The sequence below is a fragment of the Protopterus annectens genome, chromosome 6.part0 (genome assembly GCF_019279795.1).
Source record: "Protopterus annectens isolate FY-2018-M chromosome 6.part0, PAN1.0, whole genome shotgun sequence".
NCBI lineage: Eukaryota > Metazoa > Chordata > Ceratodontiformes > Protopteridae > Protopterus > Protopterus annectens.
This window is the reverse complement of record NC_056737.1, coordinates 647,265,530-647,280,870: the sequence shown is the minus strand read 5'-3', so window position 1 is coordinate 647,280,870 and position 15,341 is coordinate 647,265,530. Positions and strand designations below refer to the sequence as shown.

General features: G+C 39.9%; 1 protein-coding gene across 1 annotated transcript in view; it reads left to right on the top strand.

The window, feature by feature from the left end:
• The window catches only part of ERO1A (endoplasmic reticulum oxidoreductase 1 alpha), a gene marked incomplete at its 5' end in the record, with an annotated part of 649,578 nt that overhangs the window by 508,255 nt on the left and 125,982 nt on the right, over nucleotides 1–15,341 (top strand). The window contains 1 exon segment of the mRNA XM_044074334.1: nucleotides 3,205–3,338. Within this exon segment, the coding sequence (XP_043930269.1) occupies nucleotides 3,205–3,338 (134 nt within the window).

Sequence of the window (15,341 nt, the reverse complement as noted above, 5' to 3'; positions counted from 1 at the left end):
CATATGGGTAATAGCTTGTGGGAGTACTAGGTTTTCAGCTCATGGAGCTAGAACCTCTTGAGCCCGTGCTAATGTGCACAAGTCACTCAGTAAGCCTTGGGGAATTAAACATGTAAAGGCATGTTTCCCCTTGAAGAGCAGCATTAAATGGAGCTCAGAGGCGCTGACACTGAGAGGGGATGCTTTGCAAAGTGAGAATGCAAGCTGGCCCACTCTTTACTTACCCGACTCTTGGTGTAGAGTGGATGTCCTGACTGGGGACTACCAGGCAGGAATAAATGGGCTGTTGAATTTCCCTCTCCACTCTACTCTTTCTGGTTAGAAAGCCCCCAAAATACTAAAACTCCTCCACTAAAGGTAGCGGCTCCCTCTTCACAAGGAAACAATCCAGTATTTTGTGGGAGAGAAGAGTGACCTTTGATTTGGATGTGATGATGATTGTAATGTGTGCTAGATTTATTCTGAGGCTGTACTGTACCAGTTTAATCATATATTTTATGTGAGTTACCTCCAGTAGTAAATTACCAGTTTTCATTTGTTATTAAATTAGGAGTTAATGTGTAGGGCATTAAGCTGTACTCCTCTCACCTTAATTAACACTGAAGTTTTTCATCACTTATTTATCTAGACATGGACAGATAACTTGTGGTCATTTGGGTACTCAGAGGACCTTTGATCCCTTCGTATGACATATTCGTACATCTCCATGGAGAGTACTCACCAGGGTCCCTAACCTATATGAGATTTCAGCATACATTCTTTCTGCAAACCATTTTGTGATAGTCTGTCTGCTGCTTACCCCCTGGTATGCAAGCTGTGAAGTAGCCTGGATGATGCTTCTGGAATTGTCAGGGCTGGAAGACGCTGTCTTTTTAGGAAAATATCAAAGTTGATTTAGACTGCTTTGCAGACTTAACCCTCATGCCAAAAATGGAACTGTGAACCTGTAATCCTGTATGTCCGCTACAGTTTCTGAATCTGGAGATCTTTGCCCACAAAGTTGTTAGTCACAAGTTTCAAGACATAACATAGATGTTGTGGGTGTTAAATGATATTAAGCCTTTACACAAGTTACTTTTAGTGCACATTGCTGTAGCACAGATCAGTGGACACGCAGTTGAGTATCTGAGGTTTTCAGCAGTAACCACTTTTTTGCATTCTGAACAGTTATTCCATATTTTCTCCATAGTTTTTGTTTTATCTTTTTTGTTTGACATGTAACCTATCATTATGTATCTAATATTCAGAGGGTAATTATTACATATACTGTCCACCTTACTGGAAAATACTCTGCAGTAAGGGGGGCATACCCATTTGCCTTTTTTCCCTAAATAAGTAAACCTTTTTGACATGTCTAGCTTAGCTATACTGAGCACTGCTTATTTACAAAGGAAACCCATGAATAAAAGCACCATTAGTACTGAACAGACGTTCAGTTTACAGTTTCAGTAGTAACAAAGACAGGACGAAAGAAGCCTGCTATTCTAACAGATGCTGTTCTAATATGAATGTATATGAAAGTAAAGATATTTCAGTGCATTCTGTGACATTTTGGGATGGTACTCCTGCCTCATTTAAAACATTTGATGGTGATATACTAATTTGTTTTTGCTAACATGGGCAGTTTTCTCTACTCTGCTTTTGTGTCTATTTTCTAATGTCAGGTTATTGTACCTGTAGATGTTATGGCTTTGTACAGATACTGATTCATTAAGTCTTTTTCCAGTGCTCTAGCTCAGGGGGTTTTGTAGACGTGATTAGCCAAACATTTCGAGATGCATGATGAATCCTGTTTGGGATGTGAGAGTGCCTTGATTTTGATTTCAGGAACAGATTTGTGTTAATGACAGGCTGCGATTTCTGGGCATCTTGGAGAAATGGATTGCACGTTCTCAGTATGGTATATATTCCTACAGTGCAGAGAGTAGAGTCAGATGCAGACCCTCCTGCTGGAGAGCTGCAGAATGTACAACATTGGTAACGTATGCAATGTGTGTAATAAACACGTCATGTTTTTGGTGTGAGGGGATTCTTGTAAAACATGCAACAAGGCATCAGGGTTTAGAAATCATCACTGGGAGGAATGTTTCCATCCTACTTATTAGAAGACTGCATAATCTTCATCAGAGATATAAATGCACAAAAGCACACTGACACTTCGTGTGCGTGTGTTTTTCTTTTAAGAAATAATAGAACCAGGACAAGTGCAACCTGCTTGCAGAGGTGCACGAAGACAGCAAGATATGTGCTTTTCATTTTAATTGTGCTGTGGGTGCATTTTACATGTTTTATTGCAATGGTCCTACTGAGTGTTCTGCATGATAGTGGCACATCAGCCTCTATTGCAAGTTGAGTGTTTACAGGCCACACAATAGGAGCAAATTCACAATGAACGTAAGAGTTTGTTACTTGTACCATCCAGCTCCTTAGGCAATAGGTCACTGTTTTTCACCTGTGTAGTTGTTCTGGCAGCAGAAGGGTACTACAAACTTGTAACCTTCAAGTGTCCATTTTCAGAGATGTCCATGACTTTGCCTTAAAATCTTGTTCCATTACTTATAAATAATGATTTTGTGCATGCACTAAGTGAGGATTACTTTCACTGATGCAAGACACTGCATTTCTGGAATTCTTTCTTTTTTGCAGAATATATATATATTGATATATATTTTCTTATTTGATTAACTTTGAGTGGATAGTGCTAATATTCAAACAGTGCCATTGATTTCTGATCATTATCCTTGTTTGTTTTCATCTTTGTATGTGTAATTGTGGAAGTTGAGAGCTGCGTTCAAGCTTCTATAGCTTTGGTTTTTTTTAACATGTTTGAGTGCTAAGAGTTATGTGCTATTTAATATTCAATTTTTGTGTAATTAGATGTCCAGATTTTTAGCTGGATGTTCCTGTTTTTCAAAGGCCTTTTTTCCTATTATCAGTTATATGCAGGTTGAGAGGTACAGTATGCAGAGAGTAACATTGTTCTGGTGTTACTCAACAAACCTTGTGTATTTTTGTATTCTGTAGGGCTGTGGTGTGGCACTTTTATTCTGCAACAGCTCCAACTTTGTGAACCTTGCCTGCAGAAGTTTGTGAATACCCATGGTTTTAGACCTAGTGTAACTTAATGCTGAAGAACAGAGTTCTTAGACTGATGAAGTAATTATTGAACATTTATTTACTGATTTATTTGTGTAATTCTTGCAGACCCAAGGCTTAGGGACTGCTCTGAAGATTCTTTTCTCAGAGAAGCAGATAGAAAGCTTGCCTTCAAGTGGACCATCCTATAATTTTCAGCTAACAAGACAAGAAATAGTTGCACTTTTTAATGCCTTTGGAAGGTGAGTTTTAGTATGTATTTTATTCTTGTGCAGCCTCCAACTCATCATAGTATTAACTTGGTATATGAGAAGAAACATTTTCAAGTTAACATTCCTTATGTTTTTTAATTTGTCCATATATTGCTTAGAGGGAGAGTTGCGGCAGTGTAACACAAAGAATGTTTTGTGACCTTTACCTTCAGCTGTCAGCCTGTTTTTCCAACAATAGTTTTATGTTACTTGCATGAGGGCAACACCATTCTTACATTAGTGCTCTTTGAATATTAATGACCAATGCCAAATTTCCTGTCATCATCATTGTGATGTTATTCTTACCACTACCTAATTCATTAGTTGCTGCCACAGGCGATCAGTTTGAGTGTTTCTTTTTTTCCTACAAGATTGCTTAACAAATTATATAGTGTCTGACAAGACCGATGCCAGTGCCTTGGAACATGTGACTAACATAAGCTAGAGCCCAGACTAGGTTACTTTTGCAAGGTTTTTGTCATCTGTAACAGAAAATTGCTAGATGTCAGTAAGTTATGTCTGTGTACTACACGTCTTTCACAATCTTTGCTTTAAGTGTCTTGTCACTCAGATGTACTTCCTCAGCCTGTGTAACTGGTCTGTGAGCTGTTCAGCTCATTAAGATACAGTATTATGATTTGGTATTGGTGTCTGCAGTTACCTTTACAAACATGCCAAAGATCATACTTTATTTATAGTATTGGTTGACTGGGTACAGAAGCTCATCAATTACAAAGATAATATGATTTGCAACGCATGTATGATACTTGGTCATTACAGTTTTCAGCATTCCAAATTACCATGTTTGGCATTACAGTACTACAGGTTACATGAAGTCGTGTTATTTATGTTGGAATACAATATTTGGCTTGCAGAGGTGCTACTATAATTATTTGTATCGCATGTCAGTACAACACTCTTGGTAAAGAGAAGTAAAAGTAAAGTATTGCAGGGCTGATGATAGAGGGTAGGGTGTCTTCTGTATTACGAATGTAGGAACACAAGGAGAAGGAGGGAGTGAAGGAATAGAAAAGCCACCACTTGCTGGCTTTTCTAATGTACATGTTTCCTTAGTTTGATTCCGCATTAGGATTCAGGCCAATTTGGCAAGTTGCTACCTAGAGTTTTGTATTAAAGGGAATAGAAAGCTTAACCTTTAAATAAGAAACATAGTCATTGGTAGGAGCCCTTTAAGTGAAATTTTATGTAGAATGGTTTACAATCTGTAAGCTGTCTTTTCTGAGAGAGTTTGTTCCAAGTGGCAGGAATAATTTTGCTAAACCTGATTGTACTGATTGCACGAATGGTGCACTGCTTCCTTGGCTTCTTAGGGAGTGCTTAGAGTGCTTCGTTTGCAGATGTCCGTCCTTAGAGAGATGGGGTAAAAAATACACACCTCTACTCTCTCTCTAGAGCTTTTTGACTGTCATATGATTATGATCCAATACCAAGAGTGCTTGATCAGTTAACTAGAAAGAACAGGTCTTGCGGGATCATGTTAAAGCAAAGCTTAGAGATGCCTCTATGGATAAGGTCAGTCTATTTGGTTCTCTGCCCCACAGGTACTGAAGAAAAAAAGAGAAGAAGAAAAAAAAAACAAAACAGAAAAGATTTCTTTTTCAGTTCAGCCCCCCAAGGTTTAGTGTAGGAACTGGCTCCAAAAAATCTCCTTTTCTCAGACTCTAAAACTCAGAGAGGGAGAGGAAGGGGCATTCAAGAGCAGAAATCCATCCAGAGGTGGTGCCAGAGGGGCACAGCAACAAAGGCAAACAAACACAGGGCACAACCACACACACTACCACCACACAAACAGGACAATCACAGTGACTTGGCTCTGACAATCACTGCCTACCAGACAAATAGCAGCAGCAGCTTTAGTTTAAAAAGTTAGCCTTATTTTCAAAAAACTGAGACAAGTGGCAAAAGAAAGAGTTAGACCAAGGAGGTAGAACTAGACCACCAACATTTCCACACTTTACCAACAAAAAGAAAAAAGAAAAAAACAAACAAAAAGAAAGACAGAAAAAGACAGACAAATAGCTCAAAAAGCAAAGATGAGAGCAAGAAAGAGACCTAGGGCAGGGAGGGTACTCAGAAGGAGAAGTCCAGACTCTTCCTGGTACCAGAAAAGAGGAAAAAATAAAAATTAAAAAAATTCAGCAAACCTTTAAACACATTCATCATTGTTCCAAAATTCAAAATACTGACCAAAATTCAAATTGCTGACTAACTGCAAAGGAGTCTTCATGTAAACAAAGGGTATCAGCACCTGGCAGAAGATACCTCCCCAGGTTTGCAGCAACGTCCCCATACTTGCAGATTCTAGCAGGATCAGGCATTATCTGCACTTGCCAGATGGTATCTCATTCCTGCCATGCCCCTTGCTTATCTAAGCAGACAGCCTAATCAAATTTATCTGCACTGCAGGCTTAACAATCAAATCATATTTAGGAATCCAAATTTATGCATTCTACACGACTGCAAGATAACAACACACAACAAAAACAGAACAAGACAGTCACTTTACAAAGAGCCATTTCTGGACAGCACAAAAATTTAAAAATCAAAAAATTTCCCAATGACAAACAATAACCTTCTTCACTGCAGGCATTTGACAATTGAAAACACATTAACAAATGGCATTCCAAGAACAACAACAGAACTAGAACACAACTTCTTGGCAGCAGGCATTAACAACAATGAAACAGCTGCAAAGCTTGGAAAGTATGGCAGGCTGCATATAAAGCTACAGTGGTTGCCCTCCTGCATGCCATGCCAGCTGCACTACAGTGGTACCTAAAGAATTCTAAAGAATTTATGGAGCAAAACACACAAATCCATTAATGAAACAAGACAGGCATGCCCATGCCTGAGGCATAAGAGTTCCAATGGTGGGCTCAGGGGCACAAACCAACCATTCCTACCATCCAAACCATCACAACAAACCAAGCCAAGACACACAACGGACGCCTACATACATGACAGGGGGGCACAAGGCTTATACAAGCCAGATCCGCTTTACATAAAAATCAAAATCACACACTATTGAAAAAAATCAAACCAGGAAAATGAGACCAATCCAGACAGAAGGCCATTTGATGACATCACACAGTCATGCACCACATCACCACACCACACACATAACAACCAACTATGCCTAGGGGCTCAATCATCACGGATTATGCCTTGAGTAGCAGGCTCTATGCCTAGTGGCTATGGCCTACGCTAAGAAAACATAAATTAAACATGTGTAAGTGAAACTACTCAAATGCTAAAACAGATGCAGACACATCCTACTTCTCATGCCACAACACATTCTCTTGGGGACCCCACATACAAAAGAAACACAAGCATCATTCTTCAGCATCACAAGCCGCCCACTCAGCCACCTAGATTCATCCCCACACTTCACCAGACTAGTCCTGAAATGATATGTCCTTCTACATTTCAAAAGCCTGACTCTTTATCCATTTCCACTTATTCCTCTCCAAGAGCACGTCCAGGGATACTATGTCCTTTCCACGAGGAACGTCCATGATAATTCTGATATTACCAGGACAATGAGGAAAAGAAACCATGGACACTACCCCAGATTCGATTGGGAAACCTAACATTGGACCAACATCACCTTTGATGTGAAAACTCTGCAACTGACACTACTCCAGACACCTAAGAGCAAAAACTTCATGAGAATATCCCTGTTAAATAACATGGAAAAAACTTTAACAGAAACAACCCAAGACAGAACTATCCTGGAAAATGGAAAGGTTTCAACTCATTTGGAGTACTGAAAGGGGAAAGATGTTTGAAAGTACCTTCATGCCAACATCCTGGAGTATTTGGGGAAAGATGCATACAAGCCTGACCTTGCCCTCATCCTGAGCATACATGCATCAGCTATTTCTGCAGAATACAACGCCTCCCTGTCTTTTCATCCATCAGCTAGGTCTAGGCAGTTTCCACATCGAATTCTCCATTTTCAGCAGACCTTCCACACTTTACCACCCTGTCTTTTCCTTTGTGTTGAAAAAACCAGACTGGGACTTGAACTTAGCAAACACTTGAACTTCAGCACAAAAACCATAGACAAGAGCCCTTCCTTGAATTACTTCAGCAAGAAATTTACTTTACTGAGGGCGAATCCAGAAGTGCAACAATTAATTCTTAGCAAGAAGATAGAGTGTCCATGAGAACAATAATCAAACTACTTCCTAATCTTCCATCAAGATAGAGTGTCAAGGTGGCCAATCAACCCATTTATTTCTTTCCCAATCCACAGAACAGGATAAACCACTAATCACACCTTCACTTGGCGCAGTTCAATCAGATACTACCTGGAAGGACTGCCACCCACCTACTCCACCAACATTCCAGCTTCCAAAGAACAGACCTGGACAGATGGGAAAGAAAAGCAATTTCTAGCAGACCAAACAGAGGGCTACCAAGAGGAAAGGAAATATGGAAAATCCACAAGGAAACATACCATAGAAAGGAAATTAGGGAAAGCCTCCTACTATCAAAACAGGGCTACAGCCACTACCATACATTTTACAATGGAGTGCTTGCTACCCATAATGCATGTATTCTCATCTGCATAAGGCTCGGCACATATTTCCAACATACAGCCACTACCTTAGCTTCTAACTCTATACCTACATAAGCACTTTTTGTTTTAACTGTTTTGATTTCCATGGTATTGCATAACTTACCTTGACTCTAACTACCCTCCTTGGACCTATACTCCCTTCTTATTTTCCACCTTTGCAGCTTGGCAATTTCTGAGGATAACATTTGTACCTTGGCTGCCCTCCTTTTGTCTATGAGGATCATGTATGTCCCTACCAGACAGACTCCCCTTTGGGAGGATATAATTGTAGTGCCTGTGAATAGGATAGCATCTGCAGCTTATTTTTTGTATTTTGCCTTCTACCTTTTTGTACAGCATTTCTTCACCTTATTACTTATGTACCTACTTCTGGCATTTTGCACACATACCGAAATATTTTTTAGCTGTGTTTGATCTTGGCAAGCTGATGGCAAAGGTGAAATAAATGTGTAGGGAATGCAGATGGGATTTGGTGCATGCGGGGGAAACATGGCCATGTATGGCGACAGGCTTGAGCACTCGGTGACTGCAGGATCCACTTGCCATGAGACATCAGGGTGCCTGAGGGTACTACATGACACCGGGTTCTCACTGAATCCCATTATCGTAAGGGTGAGACTGACCATGGTTCGACCCTTACATTTGGACTTTTTAGCTGTCAAGGAAGGGAGTAAAGTTAATGAAGGATTTGGAAGGCCAGACATAACAGGAGGACTGTGGATCTAGCTGGGATGGGGAAATACCTTTTTGCAGTGAGATACAGTGATGCTCGTTGTGAGGTACTAAATTAATAAGCCTGCAGATGGTATTGATGTTGACTTTGATGAGATGGATGTAATGGGCAAAATGCAGTGTTAAGTATTTGTAGACCATATTTAAGTCTTGTAATGAGAATATTCTTTGCTGTAGCTCTCCTGACTTCAATGGTGAGATGGTTAGAGACAGAGCTGGTAAGTCTTAATCTGCTTATCTACTTTCATAACAATGCTCTTGGTAAGAGTTTTGAGAGTATCTAGTATAAGCCCAATGTATTTATATTCTTGTACTGATTTCAGAGTAATGTTACTGGGGGATGACAAGTTGTAGAGAGCTTGAATGTATGAGTATATTTTTGATGCAGATCTGAAGGGGGTTTATTGCCATTGATTGTTGGAAGTTTTCTGTTACAAGTAATACCACGGTAATTTTTTTTGGTAGAAATTTTTAGAGCAGGAGGTTTTGGGTCCAGTTTTTTAAAGTATGATATCTGCATGGATGGTGATGTCAGACTATTGAATGACTGTACTGCTGCCATTAATGGGACACTGCCTGAACTTTGGGGAACTCCTGTTTTAATGTATCCTTATAGAGAAGTAAGGTTACTTGTCCTGATTTTAAAAGTTGTGTAGGTAGGTAGGTAGCAAAGCAGGTTATGTTATGTCCAAAGTGAGTAATTGTAGCTTTTGTAATAGAAATTTGTAATTAAAACTTTTAAATGCCTGGATGAGATAATATGAAGATGGCCCATGTGACTTGGCCTTTTTCCTTACAAAAATGATTTTATACATGACTGCGTGTTTGACTGTGAAGTTGTGCTCTGTCATGCTGTGAGTCTGTTATGAGGTCATATTTGCTTATGTGTTCTTGTATGTGGTTATCTAGGTGTTTTTCTAAATTTTTGTGATAGGACATAATATAGAAGGTGAGTCTGAAATTAGTAGTAAGCTAGATATGTGCCAATGGTTTATCTAATGGTTTGGCTCAGTTTCAGAAAGGCATGAGGTGTACCATTTGGCTTTGGGTTTTTCTTACTCAGTAACGCAAGGCATTTTGTTATCTCATTGGTAGTTGATGCTGAAAAGTAGAAGGTAGGTGCAGATGAGGTTATAGTTTGTGAGACTGGAGTCAGACTTATAGTGGTGTCAACTGTTGTATGCGGTACTGTGGGTGGTTGCACCAGAGCGCTGATCGAGGTCTATCCAGCTAATAGGGTAGTTTGGGTTAGAATGTATAGAGAATCTCAGTAGGATATGTCTTTTATTAATTTCCAAAACAGCTTTGGGTTTGAGGCTTTGGATGATAGCTGTGTCCTTGAGTATGTTGATTTGTCTTCTTTGATTCCATGTTTACATAGTTTTCTGTGTAGTTAGTGGTTATTGTGTAGGTAGTGGTTATCTATGGCTTTCCGCTGTTTTCAGGTGTTATCTGTGTCTTTCATTAAGCTTTTAAGGCTAATGGTTAACCATGGCCAATGTTTACTCCATCACTTCTTTTTGGTCTCAGAAAAGTACCTGACAAGCACACTTTTCACAATGGAATTAGTGTTGCAACATCTGGGTCAGATGCATTATGTAGGTGAGAAAGTCACTTTGGTATAGGTCATATGTGAACAACTTTGCTGTCTCCAATCATTAAACTCTGTTAATTGCGCTAATAAATTAGGAGCACATAGCAAAATGATCTTAAAATTGAGTTGGTACAGCACTCAAAATGCCAGTAAATTCTGGCAAATATTCCTGCTTAGTTGAAGATGCAGCAGTACTGTGATGTGGAAACGGAATTAATATATGCACCCATAATATTTTGACAACTCTACAGATCTTATTTTAGAAAAATACTAATTCTATCATAAAGAAGGTCTTCCACCCACTGATCAGGCAGTATACAAGAATTCCCCCTGATCATTTTATAGAAGGCAACAATAATAAAACAAATCTCATCATTTTAAGTTCTCTGCTAGATGGTTCCAACAAAGATTCACTAAAACACTGAAATGGCTTTCAGAAATATTCTTTAGCTGACTCCCCATTTCCATTTTTATGTTTGTGACACATGAGTAAAGATGGTTTAATAAATCTAATAGCAGATACATGGATTTTTAGAAAATATTACATAAATTATGTTGTGATTTTCAACACGTCTTTACCAAATATGGTAGTACAGGAGAGGAGGCTAGTTTCTTAGCTGTTATGCAAGAATTGTCTGTTCATGTGATTCTTTCTCAAGGATGAGCAGAAAGATTCTATTCTAGAGTCTTTTGTTTTTTTCCATCTGTTTCTCAACTCATGGGTTTTAGATCTGACTTCAGACACTTTTCCAGACTTAGGTTCAGTAGCTCAGGCTCCTCCCTTTACCTATAATCCCCTCCAAACCCTACATTACTTCAGATCTCATTTGCCACTCTCGGCGTTCAGATGTTATCATAGCTCAGGTGTTCTAGATAAGTACAAAGCCTTTGTGTACTGTTTTTCTTTAACATGAATTCTTCACTATATTTCTGATTCCTTTCAGCTTGTTTCCTCCTTGATTTAAAAAAAAAAAAAAAACATTCACTTTTTTGGCTTTGGGCCTCATGCCTTTTCTTTTCATACTATAGTCATATAATTCTTTATTACCATTACTGGTATTTGTTTGTATCTTTCCTGAGATAGTTATATTACCATTATTATTTTTAGCTGTTTGGTCCTTGTTTGACTCATCTTTAGTGTTTTACAGTTAGCATGGCAGATAAACCTACTGGCTTTAAGAAATGTCTCTTGTGGGCCCAGAATCCCCAATTCAGATGTCCACTTCAAAGGCGTTTACTGTTTGGAAGCTAGTCATTTGGATGTGGGGTGTGACATCAGCTCTGCATGTAATTATAGGCAAGTGCCTGGTATTTATATGTGCACGCTCAGCCTTGATATGCTTCTTAGACATGGCACGTAAACTCTGATCTACAGGGTGTTTTTCTTCTTCATCAGCATCTAGAGCATCTCCATTCGCTAATAAACATGTAGAAAAGTTGAAGGAGGACAAAAGGAAAATGTCAAAAGTCCAACCCAAGGTAAAGAGGAGGCAATCCCCCAACTGCTCTCCTTTGTTGGCTCCACCTTTTGAGATCCAAAACACATTGGCTTCAGCTACTCCATTGGGTCTATCACAATTTGCATGCAGAACCCCTTCTTGAGGAGAACCTCAGTTCACACTGGAGACAGTTGCTTCTAGGCTATCTTCACTCTTCTTCTGGAGACCCTACGCAAGGCTTCAAGACCTCCATCATCTTCCTCTTCCTTCAGGTCTTGGACAGAATGATGAGGAAATTTCTCAGCACCAAAATTCAGTTGGGAATCCTTCCATCTCAGTCTCTCATCAGACCCATGAGCCTTGGACCATCCCAAACCCCTTTGGCTACTTCTGTTTTGAACTGCCAGCTGGTTTCAGGGGTATTAGACTAGAGATTTCCAGGGTTGCCCTCATCAGAACTAAAAGTATGGTCTTCATCAATTCTGATTTCTTCTCTGATTCAACTGATATTGACGCTGTTGGAGCTAGAGAGCTGTAGCTTTGTAGCCGGTTCCATGGGTATGGGTTAGACTCTGAGACTCTGGGACCCCATCCTTTCTGTCAAGAGCTTTGGCGTTAGACAACTTGGCTCCTGTCTCTGCTTCGAGACAGGATCGGGGAGATTCCCTGGACCACTCTGGCCAAGTAGCTTTGTCTCCAGCTGAGATTTGTTTTGGGATCTCCCTTGGCTTCTGCCTTTGAGGCAGTAGTAAAAGCATTATCCTCTTAAGTAGACAGGACATCCCTGCCCCTCATCAGGTCTTCTTCCCACTCCACAATTGTCTACCCCTGGAGCTGAGCCTTCTCATTCCATCCCATCAGTACAGCCGGTCCAAGCTAGCCTTGAGACAGCCCTCCTCCAGTATCCCCCTCAGACTTCTGAGTCTTCCTTGGATGATTCCCCCCAACCCCAAGAAAGCGCTTTGCAAGTACAAGTGTAAAAGGACACTCATCGGCTCCCCATCTAAATCATAAACCAAAGACATGGACTTGCAGACCCCTTGCAGATCTCTCAATTGGAGAGAAACTCAAGCTTCTGAGACATAAGGGCGGTTGGTCTTCCAAAGCTCCTTCCTAGGAGGAGTCTGTGTTCCACGAAGCATTTGGTACTGGCTCAGCTTCTTCCTTGGTGGTTCCCCTGTTAGATGAAATGGTTGATCTGTTCTCTCACTGGGCATAGAGGGATCTGGATGTGGCAGAACCTATGTTCAAGAAACCAGATAAATATTTAGTAGCACCAAAAAAAGTACCCATTGAGCAGGATTCCCCTGGTTGATGCTGCTGTGGTACAGCCACTAAGAAGTAGTTCACTGAAGAGAGTCTAGCTGTCCACCCTTAACAGGGAGTCCATGGCTTTGGACAGATACTGGGAGTGAATCTATGCTTCATTGATTTTTGCTGTATGGTCACTGAACTGTTTGGCACACCTTACAAGATTCCAGAGGGACTTGCCAAGTCTGCTTTCATCAGTGCTTCCTTTGATGTTTTGACACTTTTTGGTCACAATATTAAAGACACTCTCTCCAGCAGTGAACAGGAATAGAAAACTCTGCCATAAGAATACAGTTTTCTATCCCCAAAGAACTTTCTTCAGACTCCATAAAGGAAAGAAAAATGTGGTTCTGAAAAATCTCAGAGTTTTTCCTAGGACTTCTATGCAGACTGATTTCCCTGAGGTAGAGGAGAAAACTCTAATAATAGTTGTTGCCCGCAAGGCAGAGGAGGCTTGCAGAATCAAGGTTCCAGAGCTCCTTTAATCAAGAAGCCTTACCAGCATCCCTGAGGAATTGCCCAGCTGCTGCACTCTGGAGGCAGTCAGTGGGAGCTTGTCTCTGCATGTGGAGGCCTGGATGTCCATCACCAAAGATGTCTGATCCATCACCAAAAATGCCTGAGTACAAGCCTTTCAGTATGGCTGTACATTGAGTAACAACATAACTCTAGCTCTCCCAGTGTGAAAACGGAAACTCAACGGAGGCCAGTAGACTTTTGTATTTATGGGTAATTTTCAGTAAATGGCTAGTAAGTTTACTGCCTGGATGCCAGGAAAAAGGAAATAGAGCACCTGGACAGAAATCCAGTACAAAAAGTGAGGAAGAAACACTGATTGGGGAAAGTTTTGCAGCTATTCAATAAAAAGCAATGCAACCTGCAGACATGGCTTCCAGTAACCTATAGGAAGGTATAAGACAACTGCCCATAGACCTGGTTAAAATAAATGAAACACTGACGGAATACATCAACACAAGCAAAAAAAAGATTGAAAAAATGGAAGAAGCTTTAAACAGATATTCAGATGAGGTGATAAACTGCAAAAATCAGAAAATGAAATGAAGAAAGGCTGGCTGAATATGAGATAGCTGAGGAAGAGATGCCTCAAAAAATAATAGAATTAGAGGACAGAGCGTGCAGGGAAGACCTGAGATTTTCAGCTATACCAGAGAAGCTGGAAGGAACAGACTGCATTAATTTTATGAAAGCACAAATAAGCAACCAGACTGGTATTCCACACCAGGAGTTGTTAGTTGAAAGGCACATCATGTGTATGCTCCAAACCTGGCTATGAGAAAGCAGCCTAGACCTTTAATAGTAAAGATGCAATCCTACCAGCAAAAATAGTTGATTCTGACAAAACTGTGGCAGAAGGATAAAACACTAAAATGGGTGAAACAGAGTGTTTGTGGAGAATGATTACTCGTGCACCAGGCAAAAAAAGTAAATTCATTCCACTATTCAGGGAATGTCGAGACATAGGTATAAGATTCAAACTGCTGTACCCAACTGTCTTCAAAGTATTCTTCCCTGGAGGAACAAAATTATTTTTTGGTGAAGTACATGCTAAGGAGGAAATGCAAAAGTTTGTCTAAGAAAAATTGAGCTCTGAAAGAGTGGGAGATTCTGCTTCTTGTTTTTCTGGTGATAAAGACCGCAGAGAGACTGCACCTATGAAACCTTTTCTGCCATTTCAACCATAAATGTTGGAAAGAAGGGAGCAAGAGAGTTGACTAGAAGAACTGAGAGTATGCTGGAAATGAAACAGGATTTGGGAGAGGGAGATGAACAGTAATAAAACCAGTAACAATGTGGGATTACAGTGCAATAGTTATATTTGTGAAATACGACAGGACAAGAAAATCTGGAAATATTGGACTTTTTCAGAATTTGTTGGACTTGTGGGGGACTCTAAAGTGTATGCCCTACTTCATGTCATTAATGTTCAGAAAAATGCTTTGGTGAGGGGAAGGGAGGGCAAAAAGGTTAACTGTGTAAGTAAAGAAAACATTTTTTCTTAATACTATTTTTGTGGCGTATGGTTTTCTTTGCATGCTGTAAAGTAAAGTTTTCTCACTTTTTGTTTTATTTTTAAATGTAATGGTTTTGTAAATATGTGCTGCTGTTTTTTTTTGTTTCCTTTCTTTCTCCTTTCTCTCTCCTTGTTCAGTTTTAAGAAACGTAGGCACTGCAGTATAAAAAACCCTGGCTAAAAAATCATGACAAAAGAAACATTAATGTGCTTTTTTTCCCATTCTTGCATGAGGGAATGACTGAATTAAGGACCTTTGATTTAGTAACAAGTTTTAAGA